The sequence below is a fragment of the Pelodiscus sinensis genome, chromosome 4 (assembly GCF_049634645.1).
Source record: "Pelodiscus sinensis isolate JC-2024 chromosome 4, ASM4963464v1, whole genome shotgun sequence".
Classification (NCBI taxonomy): Eukaryota; Metazoa; Chordata; order Testudines; family Trionychidae; genus Pelodiscus; species Pelodiscus sinensis.
The window spans coordinates 67919983-67937414 of NC_134714.1; the positions used below are offsets into that span (position 1 = coordinate 67919983).

The 17432-nt window shown below is 44.9% G+C and overlaps 2 protein-coding genes across 6 annotated transcripts in view; one reads left to right on the forward strand and one right to left on the reverse strand.

Annotated features, from left to right (window-relative positions):
• Positions 1 to 2622, reverse strand: part of RBM25 (RNA binding motif protein 25) — an 87279-nt gene extending 84657 nt beyond the window's left edge. Inside the window, exon 1 of the mRNA XM_075927272.1 lies at positions 2598 to 2622. The gene's annotated coding sequence lies outside the window, so the exon portion shown is untranslated. The remainder of the gene's footprint in view (positions 1 to 2597) is intronic.
• Positions 1 to 14489, forward strand: part of ZFYVE1 (zinc finger FYVE-type containing 1) — a 41760-nt gene extending 27271 nt beyond the window's left edge. For all 5 annotated transcript variants that reach the window (XM_025187489.2, XM_075927275.1, XM_025187491.2 and 2 more), the window contains exons 5-12: positions 2684 to 2790; positions 5014 to 5122; positions 6220 to 6317; positions 6412 to 6529; positions 7259 to 7429; positions 8448 to 8628; positions 9331 to 9444; positions 12810 to 14489. In XM_025187489.2, the coding sequence (XP_025043274.1) occupies positions 2684 to 2790; positions 5014 to 5122; positions 6220 to 6317; positions 6412 to 6529; positions 7259 to 7429; positions 8448 to 8628; positions 9331 to 9444; positions 12810 to 13042 (1131 nt within the window). In that variant the 3' untranslated portion in view covers positions 13043 to 14489. The remainder of the gene's footprint in view (positions 1 to 2683; positions 2791 to 5013; positions 5123 to 6219; positions 6318 to 6411; positions 6530 to 7258; positions 7430 to 8447; positions 8629 to 9330; positions 9445 to 12809) is intronic.
• Positions 14490 to 17432: the final 2943 nt, after the last annotated feature.

Sequence of the window (17432 nt, forward strand, 5' to 3'; positions counted from 1 at the left end):
AGCCTGCAAGACTCAGAGCTGCCCTCCAGCAGTGGGGAACTCCCCACACCTGCTATTGATGTTGAATAATATAGGAAAGGAAGGAACCATTGCCAGTGGCAACCATTTAGCTTCAGTTGGAGAAGGGCTTGAAATATTGGTGGTTGTTGACCCCTGCAGCTTTTTGGACTTGAACTAGGACTATTTAGTGATTGGCTGTATCAAATGCCACAGAGAGGTCAGAGCAAGATGAATATGGGTGTACTTCTAATGTCTATGGACAGGAGGTGATCATACACCAGAGAAACAAGTGCTGTCTCCATGCTATGTTATGGCCTGAAGCCTGAGATGAATCCAGGATAATGGCAAGCTGAGACTTTTTTTTGCTAGTTTTTTGATGAGCTTGCAGTTCCATAAACCAAAGGAATACCAGGATGGCAGAAACAGGCTAAAGGGAGCTTAGGTAAGGAGGAACAATTTAACTTGTCCCTCCTACCCTGGAGTAGCAATATGAAGCATTTAGCGTACGAACATAGGAATGGCCATACTGGGTTGGCATAATGGTTTATTGAGCCCAGTATCCTGTCCTGATTCTTTTAAGTTCAGTTATACAGTACTTTTGACCATCATAACATCCCTTGAAAGACTTACTTTACCAAAGCTAGTGGACAGATTTACACTGTGGTACTTATCTTTTCCAAAATGCATCATGAAGCAGAGATTGATACATACATAAAAGCCAAACAGTATTGTATTAGAGGCTGTGATACTTCTTGAAGTAGTAGCATGATATTTAGCTCATTTGTTCAGTTCTTCACTATTAATGTGATGGGCTTTCCAGGAAAAACTTATATAAATAGAGTTGCCTATTGGAGGTGATGTTTAGTTCAGGCTTCATGATAAAAAAAAAAAACCTGTACAAATAAAATTTTAAAATAACATTATTCTTCCTCTTTAAAGTATTTAATGTAGCTTTTTAAATACTTTGCAATACAGGCATAAGAACTAGGTTTGGACCCCGACGCTCACTGTTAGCAGTGATGAGCACATTATAAATGCCCAAGAGAGAGACAGTTAAATGATTTTTAGTACAATGGAGAGATCCATTTGTTGCCAGGGTGACTGAGATTCAGATCTAATTTCTAGGCTTAGACATAGATTTGCAGCAAATGTTTACCTCAGTTTCCCTACAAGAGAAAGTATTTCCTTTCCTTTCTTCTCTAGATAAATATGTGACCTTTGAGACCAGTGAAGGTTTGGAATATAGCTTCACGGGGGCGGTATATAATTCCGAGTAAATAATTGGGAAGAGGTGTGGGCAGAGTCTGTTATTTTGCTTTATTGCTGTTTTTAGTGAAAGAAGAAAAGCAATTTCTTTTGAAGAGAAGAATATCAACCTCTTTACCATCCCCCCACTATGTGTGCTGTGGTGGTTTGTTTTTCTCATGTATTTAAGGGCTATTGCCACATTGATTCTATAGGGTTGCCAGTGAACATGCAGCTCACCTCAGTAACCATCAAAGGCATTAGCATTTGAAAGCCATTTAGTGGGTTGTGTGAAATGTGTTTGGTCTCAGTCCAGGTTCCAGTGGAGACATGCTGCCATCACAACTGGTCCTAATTATCAAGCTTGTTTGCAGTCTGAGCTTCAAAAGTTAAGGACTGAATGGACCATGGAGACCGAGCTCCCTTTTCACTTCATATGTGGGTCCTAGGAATGAGGAATTTTGACATGGCCCCATGAGGGAAACTTGCACTATTTCACCACCACTAAATTAACTAAAAATAAAGTTTTGCAGGCTGTTAGCTATATGATTCCCAATGGCTTATTAATTAATGCTAGTTAATTGTAAGACATTTGGCTCCAACCTTGCATGGTATGTTGAGTATGCAGGAGCAAATATCTTTAGCTATGGAATACTCCTTCTTATCCAGCTATTTCTGTGTGATTGTGTAGCCTTTTTCTTCCAACCCCGTCTACTTTATCATGGAAGTCAGAGATGGAAAAAAAACCTTGAGATCTTCCTATCCATCTCCCTGCCATGTGCAAGATTGTTGATCTTGTTTGGTCTGGATTAGAAGAAAGAGAGAGGAGATATATTTTTCCTTTGTAGCTCATATCTATATAGCAGTGGTCCCCAACGTTGCGTGGCTGCCGGGCACCTGGGGGCAGAGCCACTCACGTGCTGGGCACACGGGGGCGGGGCCATGCATGCGCCGCGCACCCGGGGGTGGGGCCACCCACGAGCCATGCGCCCGGGGTTGGCACTGCGCATGTTCCGCGTGCCTGGGGCAGGGGCCGGCAATGCACCCCGGGCTGGCACTGCGCATGGGCCGTGCGCCCGGGGCCGCCCACGAGCCAGGCACCCCAGGCCGGCACCACACAGGTGCCCTGGGGCCGGCACTGCGTGCCGGGGGCGGGGCCAGCCCAGATGTTTCAGCGGGCACACAGAAATCCCCCGGCGGGCGCCATGGCGCCCGCGGGCACCGCGTTGGGGACCCCTGCTATATAGTTTCCTGGTCAGTGAGCTATGATTTGTTAACTACAGAGCCCAACTGGTGCACTCCTGGAGAGGAACTCATGATAAGTCTCCCAGGATATCTGTAGAGATGCGTACCTTTCCAGAAGGCTATGACTGTCCTTGTGAATCAATGTCCTTGTTGCTCTGAATTCCTCAGCAATTTCTCTCACTGGGTCTGACAGGCATTGAGCGACCGGTTCAGTGGTGAGATCCCTGATGACCAAATGGCTCACAGCTCCTTCTTTCCTGATGAATATTTCACCTGCTCTTCTGTATGCTTCAGCTGTGGGTAAGAAACACACCCTCCTCCCTGTAGCAGGCAGTACTGTCCAGATCTGCAGCATTAGAATGCATGGTCATAATGAGGTCACAAGTACTGCAGAGACACATCATAAGTATCTAGTGGTGACATCAGTGTGGTATAGTTTGAATATAGAGTTTGCATGTTTCCCTGACATCAGAATCTATTTGAATTCCCTGAAAAGCAGTTCAATGTGTGTTGTGGCGGCTGCTGTCTCTATGCTCCAGTTAGACAATATGATCTTGTTTTCAAGATTTGACGTAAGGCCCTACTTAAACTGTGGGATGTGTGTCAAAATTGCGGCTGAGTTTCAGACAAGACATGGAAAATTGTGGAAAAGTAATAATGGACCTCATTATTTGTGGTAATAAAGTTCATTATTATTTTTCCATGAGAGTGCTTGGGGCTGAGTGGCCATCGAAAACTCCTCCTGTCAAAACTGCAGTGGAAACCTACTATTGCAGAATCTGCAATCTCGCAAGTCAAGTACTGATGTCATCTCTTTTTGCGAACATCTTTTCCCAACTAGTGTTCATAAGCGTGTGGTCTCAGAATCGTGCAGTTCTCTACAAGGGCAGTGTGTGAAATGAGTGGTCTACAAGAATCCCTTGAAGTAAAAAATAATTGCCACGTGAGACTTCATTATTTTTGTTACATAAACATCACCAAAACATGCATCCACCCAGCCTTCGACTGTGAATTCTGGCCTGTAACTAGCAGCCACTCCCACGGATGCTGACAAGATTTTGCATAACTGGTCAGATGCATCAGAACTTGATTGCAAGTCTTGGCTAAGTAAAGTCAAGGTAGAGTGGGAATTGGTGCTGGTAATTCAGTGGATGGTAGTCATCCCTCTGAGTCTGTACTGTGCTGTATCAGTTAGGGATGTTAAATTGCAGTTAATTAGCTAATTGAGTAGTTGATGGAATTTCCCCAGGAGCTAACATAAGAGCCACCAAGCTCTTAATACATTTAAAAGGCAGAGGTGCAGAATCTGGGACTGGGCATGAACTGGGAACCAGCTGATTCCCTGCTCGCACCCAGTCTCCCTGCTACGCCTCTGCGTCCCTGTCCCCCCGCAGAGACAGTGCAGAGGGGAACTGGCTTTTAAGCTAGCTCCCCCCAACACTGGCTCCTACTCCCCACCCCGTTGCTGCCTCTCTCTGAAAGAGGGAGCAAGGGGAGGGGGGTGGAAGTGACTAGTTGAATCATTGTTTGAATACCTGATAAGAATGTGCTTATTGGGTAGTCAAGTAATTGCTTACATCCCTAGTATCAGCATGATGCTATGGAGGATAGGGCTGCTGGAAGGTCTGTCTATTAAATAAGATATAACACTAGGTTTCTAGTCTTTCATAATCATTAAAAATTCTCTTGCGTTATTTGTAAGACAGGGTTCTCAAACTCCCAGCCAACGGGCCACCCTGGCTGGAGCAGTTGCACAGTCTGGCTCAGGCGTCCTGGGGGGCAGATAGGGCTGTTCGTTCCCAGTCCTTCCCACCATCATATCATCCCTGAGAGATGTGGCTTTGGGGATTATTGGGGTGGTCTGGTGCAGGGCAGCAGTAGCGGTTGGGCACCCGTGCACTTGCCACAGTGCCGGTCCGCTTCCCCTCAGCTCCTGCTATCATGGCGAATCTGGGGGGGCCTTGTGGGGAAAGAACCCTGACCCCCTGGTAATCTCTGAAGGATGCGGTACCATGGGGGGAAAGAGCAGGGTGATGGTGGGAAGGGGCATTGTTTGGGGAATGGGAACAGACAGTTCTCCCCTCACCTCCTGCCTGCAAGGACGCCTGGGTATCTGCTCTGGCTGGAGATGGGCCACAGGCCAAGAATTTGAGACTCCTGTTATAAGAATTGGGATGTTAGCTCTAATGTCTTGGCCCAATTCCAAACTTGGTTAGTTCCATCTTCTAGATTTCTTGCGTAGCTTCCATTGGATCCAGTATTCACTTCCCGTATTAAATTGCTGTATACTATTACTCTGAAACCGCTACTGTCCCCGACTCCATGATGGCTGCATTTCAATGGCCTGTGAAGTCATTGTTGGATGTACGGCTTCTAAAGTGCTGTGGGATTAAAGGGACTATACAAATCTAATATGTTAAATAAAACCTAACTTTAGTTCTGGCAGTTTCGCTGACCTTTTACTGAGATCTGTCCTGTATCAGTGACTCTCTGGCTTGCTCACTGCTTGCTCCTGAACTCCAGGTGTGGCTGTAAGAACAGCATGAACCATGCAAAAGAAGGAGCTCCTCATGAAGCCAAGAGCCGCTGCAGATACTCCCACCAGTATGATAACAGAGTCTATACCTGCAAGGTAGGCAGAACCCTAGGGATGGGAACCAGTACGTGCAGAGGGAGAAGAGGGGAACCCACACCTTGGGAATGAGGAAAACTACGCACATGTGTCTGTGGTCTCGCTCCTCTTCTCTGTTGAAGACTCATGAGAACAGCCTTTTGGCTTTGACTTAGCAACAATATTTTTGTTGATCCATAACAGTATGTTGGTAATTGTTCTGTTTGCTGGCTTGCCAGTCACAGTGCTTGCATATTTTGCTGGCTGAATCACCAAGGGTGCTCTGGTGCCAACTCCCAGGACAGGTTAAGCATTAGATGTTGCCTTTCACTCCCACTACACTGAGGCTACGTCTAGACTGGCCACAAATTCCGGATAAGGGATGCAAATCAGGTAAGTCAGCATAGGGAAATCCGCGAGGAATTTAAATATCCCCCGCGGATTTAAATAAACATGTCCACCGCTTTATTTCCAGCTTGGGGAAAAGCCAGAAAAAAAGCATCTAGACTGGCGCGATCCTCCGGAATAAAGCCCTTTTCCGGAGGATCTCGTATTCCTACTTGAAAGAGATCCTCCAGAAAAGGGCTTTATTCCGGAGGATCGTGCCAGTCTAGACGCTTTTTTTTTCCGGCTTTTCCCCAAGCCGGAAATAAAGCGGCAGACATGTTTATTTAAATCCGCGGGGGATATTTAAATCCCCCGCGGATTTCCCTATGCTGACTTACCTGATTTGCATCCCTTTTCCGGAATTTGTGGCCAGTCTAGACATAGCCTGAATGTATAAGCCCTTTAATTGCTCTCTGTATTTCCTTCCATCCGTCCCTAATGTTGATTTCTTTTTTGGTGTGCGTGTAACTCAAAGATCAGGTGGAGGAGCCTGGGGGTTACTTCATACAGAGCCATATTTTTATTGTTGTTTAGGCAAATGACATCATTTGGGAATAATGCACAAAAATTCCATTATCAATAATGGGATCCATCACAAGGCCCCTCGAGCAAATAATCTCCATAAACACACACCAAATAAAGCCTTTAAACTTACTTGCGATCCAACAGACACACGAGACTTGATGTTGGGGATGCCAAAACATGATTCTAATCAAACACTCCTGTTCCAGGCTTGTTATGAACGTGGCAAGGAGGTCAGCGTGGTGCCAAAAACATCTGCTTCCACTGATTCCCCTTGGATGGGCCTTGCCAAGTACGCCTGGTCAGGGTGAGTGCAGGGGCAGGCAGCCTCTTCCCTCTGCCAATTTCTTTGGGCCTCCTGCCCTTGCTAGATAACTAGCTCTCCTTGTTCTTTACTGCAGGTATGTGATTGAGTGCCCCAACTGTGGAGTGGTGTACCGCAGCCGACAGTACTGGTTCGGGAACCAAGATCCTGTGGACACAGTGGTGAGGACAGAAATCGAGCACGTCTGGCCTGGAGTAAGTCTTGTTGTTGGGGTGCTTTTGAGGTGTGTGTGGTTTCTTTGCATAACATTGCAAAAAAATGGACTGACTCTTGCTATAGCAGATGCCTCTCCTGCTTACATATGGAGCCACTTTCCAGGATAGGCATCCTCAGAGCAAGAGGCAGTCAAGTTTTGTGTGTGGGGACATAAAAACTGGATTGGATACAACACCATCTTGCAGTGGTATCTAGGAGATGAGCTAAAAAACCTAACAATTCTTTCCTATCTCTGATTAATAAAAATATAGAATAATCCCAAAATGCTTCTTATACACATCCCCACTGTAAACCCAGCCACCTGCTGCACAGCATGCTGAACAGCAGTGGGAGCAAGGGACATTTGAGCAAACTTCCTCCTCTAGCAGAAAGTTCCATGGGTTATTCAATATCCACATTAGAGAGGCCAGGACCGTTTTTTTTAAGGTCCCTCTGAAAGTCTTGCATACAGTAAACTGAACAGTGCTCAGCCTGTCTTCTGAAGACTGAAGGTTCAAGTTGACCTTATCAACATACAGACTCTTAGTGTGAGTGTTTGAACCATTAAGACTCTCCCCCCCCCCTCTCAAAAAGATAGGAATGTGATCCTTCAAGGTGTTGCTCTCTAGCTTAACAGCAGCAATGGACAGTCGTTTGGTGCAAGAAGCACATGCTCAGGTTTCCTTCTCTGTTTTTCCATTTTCATGTAAATATTCATTGGGGTATAGACAGATGGATTCCTGAAAGACAACAATAATGCAGCTCAGCGCCTGTTGGATGGAATGAATTTCATGGCACAGTCTGTGTCTGAGCTCAGCCTGGGACCCACAAAAGCTGTGACGTCTTGGCTGACGGACCAGATTGCCCCAGCCTACTGGAGACCCAACTCTCAAATCCTGGTATGTAGCTGCTGCTGTATTTTTATGCTGTTGAGGGAACCTCCTCCATTTGCTTTTGATGTACTCTTCCTCCACACATTATCCATATAATAAAACAACAAAGTGACCGTTAAAATACAATTGGATAGATTTCAGGTTCCCCATCTCCTATGGATTGCAAACTGAATCTCACCTACTTCCTGCAGCTCTTCAGAGTTAGAGGTACTGCCTTCTGCTGTTCATGTTCTTGGCACAGCCTGAGAGCGATAATACCAGATGCCTTGTCCATCCCTTTTTCCTTGAATATGTAATTTTGTCCCCTTATTTTTCCACTGACTCTTCCTGCTTCTTCAAGTTTGACCCATTCCCACCATCAGTACTATTAATAAAAATGCTGGCTCCTGCATTCTTGCTCTTAAACATGGACTTCAACTTTGAATCTCTTAGCCTCCCATTTGTGCATTCTCACTTTTGTAATTTGTACAAAGTATGAAGCTGGAGATGAATATTTGGCAGTTCAATTAGAAAAAGACTCCCAGTTCTTTTGTGAAAGCATATAAAAGAAATTGGGTAGATGGCTAAAATAGAAATGACCATCTTTGTTTTCCAAAACCTTCAGGGGGCCACAGATCAACAGCAAGTCATGTAGGCACCGAAGAAAGCATAGTTTTAACCATTCACGACTGTAACCACAGGATCTGTGGCAATGCTGCTAACCCAACCACAGCATGCTTGCCTTCCCATGGGCCCCTACTTTGGGTATGAAGCCCTGGAGCCAGGAGGACAGTGCTGGCACCACCTCAGGTGGTGTCTCTGCCCGAGACTCTTCATTGAAAGACATCAGAAAGTCTCTACAGTGGAAGTGGAGATCTGTTAATTGTGAGACTTGCAATACTTTCCCCATTCATGCAGGATCCAGTCACTTTTACAGGTGCCCCAATCTATGCCATCTTGTGATCCAACTCTCTGACTCTTTCCTCATCTGAGATAATTAGGAAAATCAAACTAACAGTTTCTTGTTCTGTTTTGTTTTGTTCAGAATTGCAACAAGTGTGGCACATCCTTTAAAGAGAATGATACTAAACATCACTGCCGGGCCTGCGGGGAGGGTTTCTGTGATGGCTGCTCTTCCAAGACCCGCCCCGTCCCAGAGCGGGGCTGGGGTCCGGCACCAGTGAGAGTGTGTGACGACTGCTATGATAGCAGGGGCATCCAGTTAGGTAATCCTGACCTGACTCTGCTAATTCTTGGAATATAGGGAAATTCTCCACCTTCCTGTTAGCATGAAACATATATTGTGTCTGAAATCTTCTCACTGACTTCTTTCTATTGAAAGCCCCATTTCAGGATAGTTTGTGAAGCTGGCCCATATACTGATCCAACCTGCCAACTGATGTCCTCATAAGGGGTATAGATATACATCACCTCAGAGCATGATTTGAAGTCATGTTGTGAATACTTCTGTGGGGGAGGGGAAGCAGATGAACTCAGAGCAACCTTTTTTTCTATTGCAAATACCATTCATAGGAAATGAGTGAAAAATCTGATCCCTTGAAGGAATTATTTCTAAATTGGACTTTATCCCAATATCGCAGAAGGCAACAACATCTCCTGCTGGTGGGGAGACAGCATCCCTCTGCACTGGTCTTAGCAGACTGTGTCTTGTCCCATGTGGCTGGAGGAAAAGTGTAATAGTGAAAGTCATACAAATTTCCTAAGGGAAGGCAGGGTGGGTGTGAAATAAAGGCTGAGTGGTGGTGGTTGGCTGCGCTGGGATGCCAGAGAGCCCCAGACCTACATTATGGGTGCTGCAAATAAGCAAGGTATCTTGGCTTAACATTAGCTTCTCTGATCATATGAATTAACTGAGAGTTGGCAGGAATTGTGCCTTGGTTTTGAGCTGTAATTCTTCTGTCTTGCAGATGTGCCTGAGGCACAGACAGAGGAGGAAGGTGGGACGCTGATTGCCAGGAAGGTCGGCGAGGCTGTGCAGAACACTCTTGGAGCTGTGGTGACTGCCATAGATATACCACTAGGTGAGCGCTCTTTGCTTCCAATTGGTTTTCAGTCTGGGAACATTTTGGTCACATATGTCAGAGCTGTTCATTACACTTCAGTGCTTGAAATGAGCTGGCATGGCACAGTGACACTTCTTATCCCCAATATGGGTAAAGGGTCCCCCTTCTGCTCCTGAGCCTTAGGGCCTGCCAAGCTCTCTCCTTGTTTCCTCTCTATTCTCTTAGCAATGCAGCATTGCAGATCCTTGAGTTCTGAGTATCACTTCTTCTTGATACGCCAGTAGATTTACTACAGTGGTCTGCGGGACTGAGTTTCCTAGGCTGTATTTAAAAAAACATAGAATCATAGAATACTAAAACTGGAAGGGACCTTGAGACGTCATCAAGTCCAGTCCCCAGCTCTCACGGCAGGACCAAGCACTGTCTAGATCATCTCTGACAGATGTCTATCCAACCTGCTCTTTAATCTCTCCAGTGATGGAGATTCCACAACCTCCCTAGGCAATTTATTCCAGCGTTTAACCACCCTGACAGTAAGGAAGTTTTTCCTAATGTTCAACCTAAACCTCCCTTGCTTCAATTTAAGCCCATTGCTTCTTGTCCTATCATCAGAGGCAAAGGAGAACAATTTTTCTCCCTCCTCCTTGTAACATCCTTTTAGATACTTGACAACCATGATCATGTCCCCTCTCAGTCTTCTCTTTTCTAAAGTAAGCAAGCCCAGTCCTTTCAGTCTTCCCTCAGAGCTCATGTTTGCTAGACCTTTAATCATTTTTGTTGCTCTTCTCTGGACCTTCTCTAATTTCTCCACATCTTTCTTGAAATGTGGTACCCAGAATGGTACACAATATTCTGAAGCCTAATTAGTGCAGAGTAGAGTGGAAAAATGACTTCTCGTGTCTTGCTCACAACACACCTGTTAATGCATCTCAGAATCATGTTTGCCTTTTGTGCAACAGTGTCACACTGTTGACTCATATTTAGCTTATGGTCCACTATGTCCCCATGATCCTTTTCTGCAGTACTCCTTCCTAGACAGTCGCTTCCCATTCTGTATGTGAGACATGGATTGCTCTTTCCTAAATGAAGTACTTTGCATTTGTCCTTATTAAACTTCATCCTATTTACCTCAGACCATTTCACCAGTTTGTCCAGATCATTTTGAATTATGACCCTATCCTCCAAAGCAGTTGCAACCCCTCCCACCTTGGTATCATCTGGAAACTTAATAAGTGTACTCTCTATGCCAGTATCTAAATTATTGATGAAGATATTGAACAGAACCAGTTTCAAAATAGACCCCTGCAGAACCCACTTGTTATGCCCTTCCAGCATGACTGTGAACCATTAATAATTATGCTATGATGGTTATCAGGCCAGTTATGCACCCTCCCCCACTTATAGTAACCCCATCTTGGTTGTATTTCCCTAGTTTATTGATAATAAGGTCACACGAGCCCGTGTCAAATGCTTTATTAAAGTCTAGGTATACAATGTGCACCACTTCTCCCTTTTCCACAAAACTTGTTATCCTATCAAAGAAAGCTGTCAGATTGGTTTGACATGATTTGTTCTTTACAAATCCATGCTGGCTGTTACCTATCACCTTATTATCTTCCAGATGTTTTCTGATGAATTCCTTAATTACTTGCTCCATTATCTTCCCTGGCACAGAAGTTAAACTGACTGATCTGTAGTTTCCTGGGTTGTTCTTATTTATATAGATGGGCACTATATTTGCCCTTGTATAGTCTTCTGGAATCTCTCCCAACTTCCATGACTTTTCAAAGATGATAGCTAAAGGCTCAGATACTGCCTCTATCAGCTCCTTGAGTATTCTAGGATGCATTTAATCAGGCCCTGATGACTTGAAGACAGATAACTTTTCTAAGTAAAAGAATGCACCATGGCCAACTATGATGTATTCGGTCAGGTTTTTCAGAGGCTCTGAATGTCTGCAGCTCCAGTTAATATAATTTGGCGCTATGGGTGCTCAGCATTTTTGCAAATCAGGACCAAGACATTTAAACATCCAGTAAATGGGCCTTAATGCAGAACTTAGTACAGTGACAGCATGCTGGTTCTTAGTGCTCTGGGTACCAGCCCATGTGCTTCAGCCATGTGGTTTAAATGGTTTAAATTCCATAGCTGAATTGCTGTTTGTCTTGGTGGCCAACCCCTCACAGGAGGTAGACAGCAGTAAAGTGTGATGAATTGCATCAACCACTGAACAAATCTTCTCTCCATTGCTCTGTCTGGAATTTAATTAGATTGGCAGGCCTCTTCTTTTCTAATAAAATAGAAGCAAGAATGAAGCTGCCTGGTGTTGTTGTTGCTACTATTGTACACATACCTGAAAAAGTGAGGGATGCATTGTTGTGGCCACCAAGCTGAATCACAATGGAGGGACGACAAGGCAGAGAAAGTAAATGTTCCCTGAATTACTGATGGCAGAAGGAGATGTCTAACTCCACTTACCCTAGATGGTAAAGAATGGCAAAAGATTAGCAAAGTGGGACTGTGCTTTTTTCCAGGCCCAGAATCTCATTTGGCATAATAGCTTGATTGTGGGATCATTCCAGTAATTCTGGGATAGTCGATCAGTCTGTTCTCTTGTGAAGCCAAGACTAGGGGTTAAGAATAATAGCTGCCTTACTTCTACAATGCAAACTACAAGAAGCCCATGACAGTGGGCTGTATCGCTCCCAGAGATTTATTAGATCTACTTAATTTGGTACACCAGGCTGAATAAGATTTAATGCAGGAATATTCTTGTTTAGGTCACTGGTTCAAACCCTCCCAAGATCAGTAGTGACCAAGTGCCATAAGCCACTGGTCACTATTTGGTGACTGATATGAACTGGAGTTCTGAATCCGGTTACTATTAGACAGGAATCCACATCACATGCCATGAATTGGTATCCTGGGTAGCGCACTCAGCAAAAAGGTCTAGGATTGAGTGAGATTTGGAGACTGACCTGCTTTCTGGCCTCTAGCTTGGTCAGGTCTGAGTGTGGAGGGGAAGCTTGCGCTGCATGTTGAATCTATTGTGTGGATAAATAGAGGAGTTCATTCTCTAGGGCTACCAAACCAACTGTAACTATTTTTTATTAAACAATGGTCTAATGGTGATAAGATACACATTAAAAACAACGCCACTGAATTGCGTAGGGGCAGAATATGAAAAACCTGGAATAGCCTGAACTAGTAGTGGATGTCTGCTACAATGAAGTGTTCTGTGGGTAGATCTTAACAATTTCTATAATGAGCTGTCTGGATAAGGTACAGGTGTGGCTGGTAAATGCTTGGGTCCTTCCCCCTCCTCTTCCTTAAGACAAACAGGAGCTATTCTAATTGCGGTGGTTTTTCCTAATCATTTATAGGGCTCGTGAAAGATGCTGCTAGACCTGCTTACTGGGTGCCGGATCACGAAATCCTGCAGTGCCACAACTGCCAGAAGGAGTTCAACATCAAGCTCTCTAAACACCACTGTCGAGCCTGTGGCCAGGGATTCTGTGATGAATGTTCAAATGAGCGCCGAGCGGTCCCTTCCCGTGGATGGGATCATCCAGTGCGAGTCTGTTTTAATTGCAATAAGAAACCCGGTGATCTTTAACCCCAGCTTCCTGTCCAGATCCTTCACAATTCCTTAGGTTCTCAGGGTTAGAAAATATTTGGTCTCCCTTTCACCTTTTGCAGCCAGAGTGCATGTTTCTGATGTCTGGCCTGCTCTCATGTTCTACTCATCTTAGAATGCTGGGACATGAACTCGAGTGAGTAAACTGGACCTTCATGTTTTAATTGCAAGGTGATTGGGGAAGTGGGAAGCTCGCCTGTAAATGAGCAACCCAAAATCCACTGCATTTTATTCCAGTTTAAATATATCTACATAATCTAGTATATTAAGGATGCAGCTGGCTAGTGAAGTTTTTAATATTTCTAGTTTCAATAAGAGATGCAGCTACTCCCTGCTGTACTGGGTCAAATTCATAGCCACTGCAGTGCCTTCTAATTCTTCTCTTGAAGCATTTTGCTCATCACAAGGTCCTATTGTAAAGGTTTGGACTCTTTGCTGCCAGGAGGGTCCAAGGCTCCTCCCAAGAGCCTTGATTCATGAATTGCATCTGATAATGGAAAGAGTCTTGCCTCTGTACGCTCCACCTCCTGGCACTGAAGTGTTTGTGCAATCCATTTTAATTGCGGTCACAAATGCTAGTCTGGCAGGTCATGCGACTGCAGTGCAGGCAAGTAGAGGAGAACCTAGTACATGGCAGAGACCAAGCTAAAGTTGTTGAAAGGAAAGCAAATGATGTGAAAAATGCTAGGTCATCTGTGGTAACAGCTATTTCCACCTCAACACAAGATCACAAAGTAGGAGGACCTCACACTTTTTGACCACATTACAATGTGCTTGGATTTCTTTCCAGAGGACTATAATGCTTTATGAGCTGTTATTTATGAGACCAAACTAAGAGGCTTGTGACCAGAATGAAGCAGGTGCCAGCTTTCTGGAAGATCACATGATCTGCAGTCTAGTGTTTGCTAGGCTTACTAAAGTTTTATAGGGTCCCCAAATCCATAGTGCCATGGATTATCTTGCAGATGACTGCATAGAAATGGCACAGAATTGACTGTGATCTTTCTTAAAAAACAAAACAAAACAATCACAACTAACCAACCAAGTCTACAGATCAAGCTGGAAAACAGGAATCTCTTCCCAGTTCTTAGTAAGGGGCACTTCCTGGACTTTACCCTTCCATAAAGGTCTTCATTGAACCACTAAAATTATCAGCAATGAGCAAACCACTGAGCTCAACTGATATGCTCCTTTTCTGTGGATTTTGGACAAGAAATAAGAGAACATCATGAACTGAATTTTTCGCTTCTGTAGACGAGGGATGCTCCCATGGAGACTTGTCTCCAGGTGTAGTGGCTGGAGTTTGACATGATACCCTGAAACTGATTAGTCCTACCTGTTAAACGTGCCCTTGTGTAGCTCAATGATTGGCTTCCTATTTTAGGACTATATTATTAAATTAACTGCTATAAAAGACTAGACCTTCTGAACAGGTGTGCTGACTTTGTCCTTGTAACTAATAGTTCTTGCTCTCATACCCAAGAAACCTGTTTGCAAAGAGACTGCACCAGGCAGCTATTCCCAGACTTCATGGCACGCCAAAGCTGAAATGGAATGTGTTGTAGGAAACCTTCCCTGCTGGTTATACTTACCAGAGACAGACTTGCATTTTGTAATTGAAGGCTATCATAAGCCAGCAGTCACTTTGAAGGTGGTGGGGATAGGATGGGTAACGGTCCTGTTTTAGAAAAGACATTTTACAGCATAGTTCTGCACTTTGAGCTGTTTATTTTTAAATAAGTGGTGGAGAATACAATTAAGATTTGTTGTTGGTTTGAAGGCCATGCCCCCTGTGGTCTCCATGCATGTAGCTTTACTAACATGTTTATGCACAAAGAGAAATCAACCATGACATTCCTTCTATAAAGTCTTCACTTCAGTGTCTCAATGCCATTGACTTGTCAGAACTCTGGCCTGCCACAGACAGATGGACTGCCCCAGTCCATTTAAGACAAAGTGCAATATATGAATTTCTAGCACACACATTGCTATGGTATCCGAGTGTCTGTTGGGACATGGAGTCCAGTCCCGACTGACAGCTCTTATGCTTTGGGATGTTTGGACTGTGCTGAGATCCTGTCAGCAAAGCAAGAACACTTTTGTTGTGCTTACCTGAAAGGGGGTTGATGTCAATGCTGCTGGATAATGACCAGGGAGAGAAAGGGGGAAATGGATCTGAGCATCAGTAAAATCAAGAGAAAGGCAACAGGTAACCCTAAATAAAGTAACAGGAAAGGTAAGAAACTCAGCTAAGGCCTGGTCTACACAAGCAAGTTGCTGTGGTTTAACTTACATCACTTTTCAAACAATTTGACCTCCCATATGAACTCTCTTTATTTCAGTTTAAGTGGCTTGTTTCAGTTTTAATTTAAACCTGTCCCTAAACCATTTAACTAATGTGAAATAAACCAATCCTAGAATAAGAATGTCTACATCATGGTTCACATCAATTTAACTAGATCAGTTTAAATTCACATCTTAGGTTATACTGGTGCATCTTCCCAGCGGGTATGTCTACACTACAGCGTTATTTTGAAATATCTTATTTCAAAATAGTTAATTTGAAATAAATTATTTCGAAATAACACGTCTACACACAAAATGCATTTCGAAATAGTGTTTAGCTATTTCGAAATAGTGCATCCACACTGAGCGGACGCTGAATTGCATTTAAGGCCGGCCGGAACCAGGTCCGGCAGAGCATCAGGTCAAGAGTTACTTTGTGTGGCTTCTGCCTGAGGCTGTCTGAAGCCTGTGCTTAAAGGGACCCCCCCGGACGGCCGGTTCTCAGCTTTCCCTGCTTGCTTGCCTACCTCCATGAGGGACAGCAAAACATTTTGTGTCTGTGTGCTCTGGTTGCCCTCACTTGGGACACGACAGCACTCTGCAACATGGAGCCAGAGCTGCCCCTGGGCACTCTGGTGCTTCTCTTGGACGTGTTGCTATGAGCCTGGCTACACTTTCTGCAGGCTGCCATCCAGGAGGTCCATGGGGGGCTGTCAGTATCCAGGAGGCCCTGCGGGAGAGCTTCCACCCTGAGGAGCACTTAGAGCCTCCCTGGCCTGCCCCACTGGGGGATTGTGCCTCATTCCTCCCTCCCGTCCTTCCACTTACCCCTCCGTAACTCCCCTTCCTGATGTCAAATAAAATACACGCATTTTCATGAACACAAACTTTCTTTATTTAACAAAACTGAGGGAGAAGGGAGGTAATGAAACTCTGGTGAAACTGAGGAAAGGAGGTGAGAGAGGGGAGAAGAGAGGGTGAGAGATGGGAGGGGGAAGCGAGGGGAAGCTCAGGGTTGGGGGTCTCGCCAGACCAACTTGATAGGCATGCAAACCTACTCCTGGGTTCGCATGTGGCCTTTGGTGGCCAGGCTGGCAGCTATCCTGCCATAGAAGGCCACATTCCTCTGTCTAGTGCGGAGATCATGGGCGTTGGGGGCATCCCTCCCAAACCTGAATAAGGTCCATGATCTCCACCCTGGACCAGGAAGGCGCCCGCCTTCTCCAGGCCCTGGCAGGCTCCTGGGAGCTGGCAGACTGCTCCTGGGGAGCAGTGGAGGGCTGGCTGCCAGAGGCTTGCTGGCTTATGTTTTGGGGCCACTGGGTCGGGCCAGTGACTGCTGGCTCTGGGCTGACAGGCTTGGAGCTGGCACAGACACTGTGGCCAGTCTACCCTTTAAGGGCTCCGGAGAGGGAGGGAGGAAGGGAGGGAGATAAATATTCTTGGTTGAGGCTGGAGTGGCCACTAGGGCACCCTGGGAAGGCTGGAGGCCCCCTATGTCTAAATAAGTGTCTACATGGCACTTATTTTGAAATAGCTATTTCGAATTTGGCGTTATTCCTCGTAGGATGAGGTTTACCAAATTCGAAATAAGCGCTCCGCTATTTCAAATTAATTTTAAAATAACAGTTTGGCTGTGTAGACGCTAATAAAGTTATTTCGAAATAAGGGCTGTTATTTCGAAATAACTTTGCTGTGTAGACATACCCAGAGAGACCAGGCCTAAGTTACTGTCTTACGTAGTATCCAATGAGAGTGTTTTGGATAGAAGGATAAAATTTAAAAACATTCTCAGGTTACAAAAGTCTCCTGTGGGGAAAAATACTGTAGCCCACACAGGTTAAAGAGCACTATTCAAAGCTGTCCACTATAGACCTGCCCCTCTCCGAAGTCTTACAGCATCAGGTATCATGAGTGTGGGGAGAATAGAGTGTAGTCAGTATTTTCCTTTAGACCCTTCCTTGTTCCAAAATTAGTCAAAGTCAGAGTCTCGCTCTTATGTTGAAATACAGTTCTCGTGAGAAAGCCAAGTGTTCTTAGAAGGCTCAGCACAAGCTGTTGGTTCAGAGCCTTTTTCATTTCC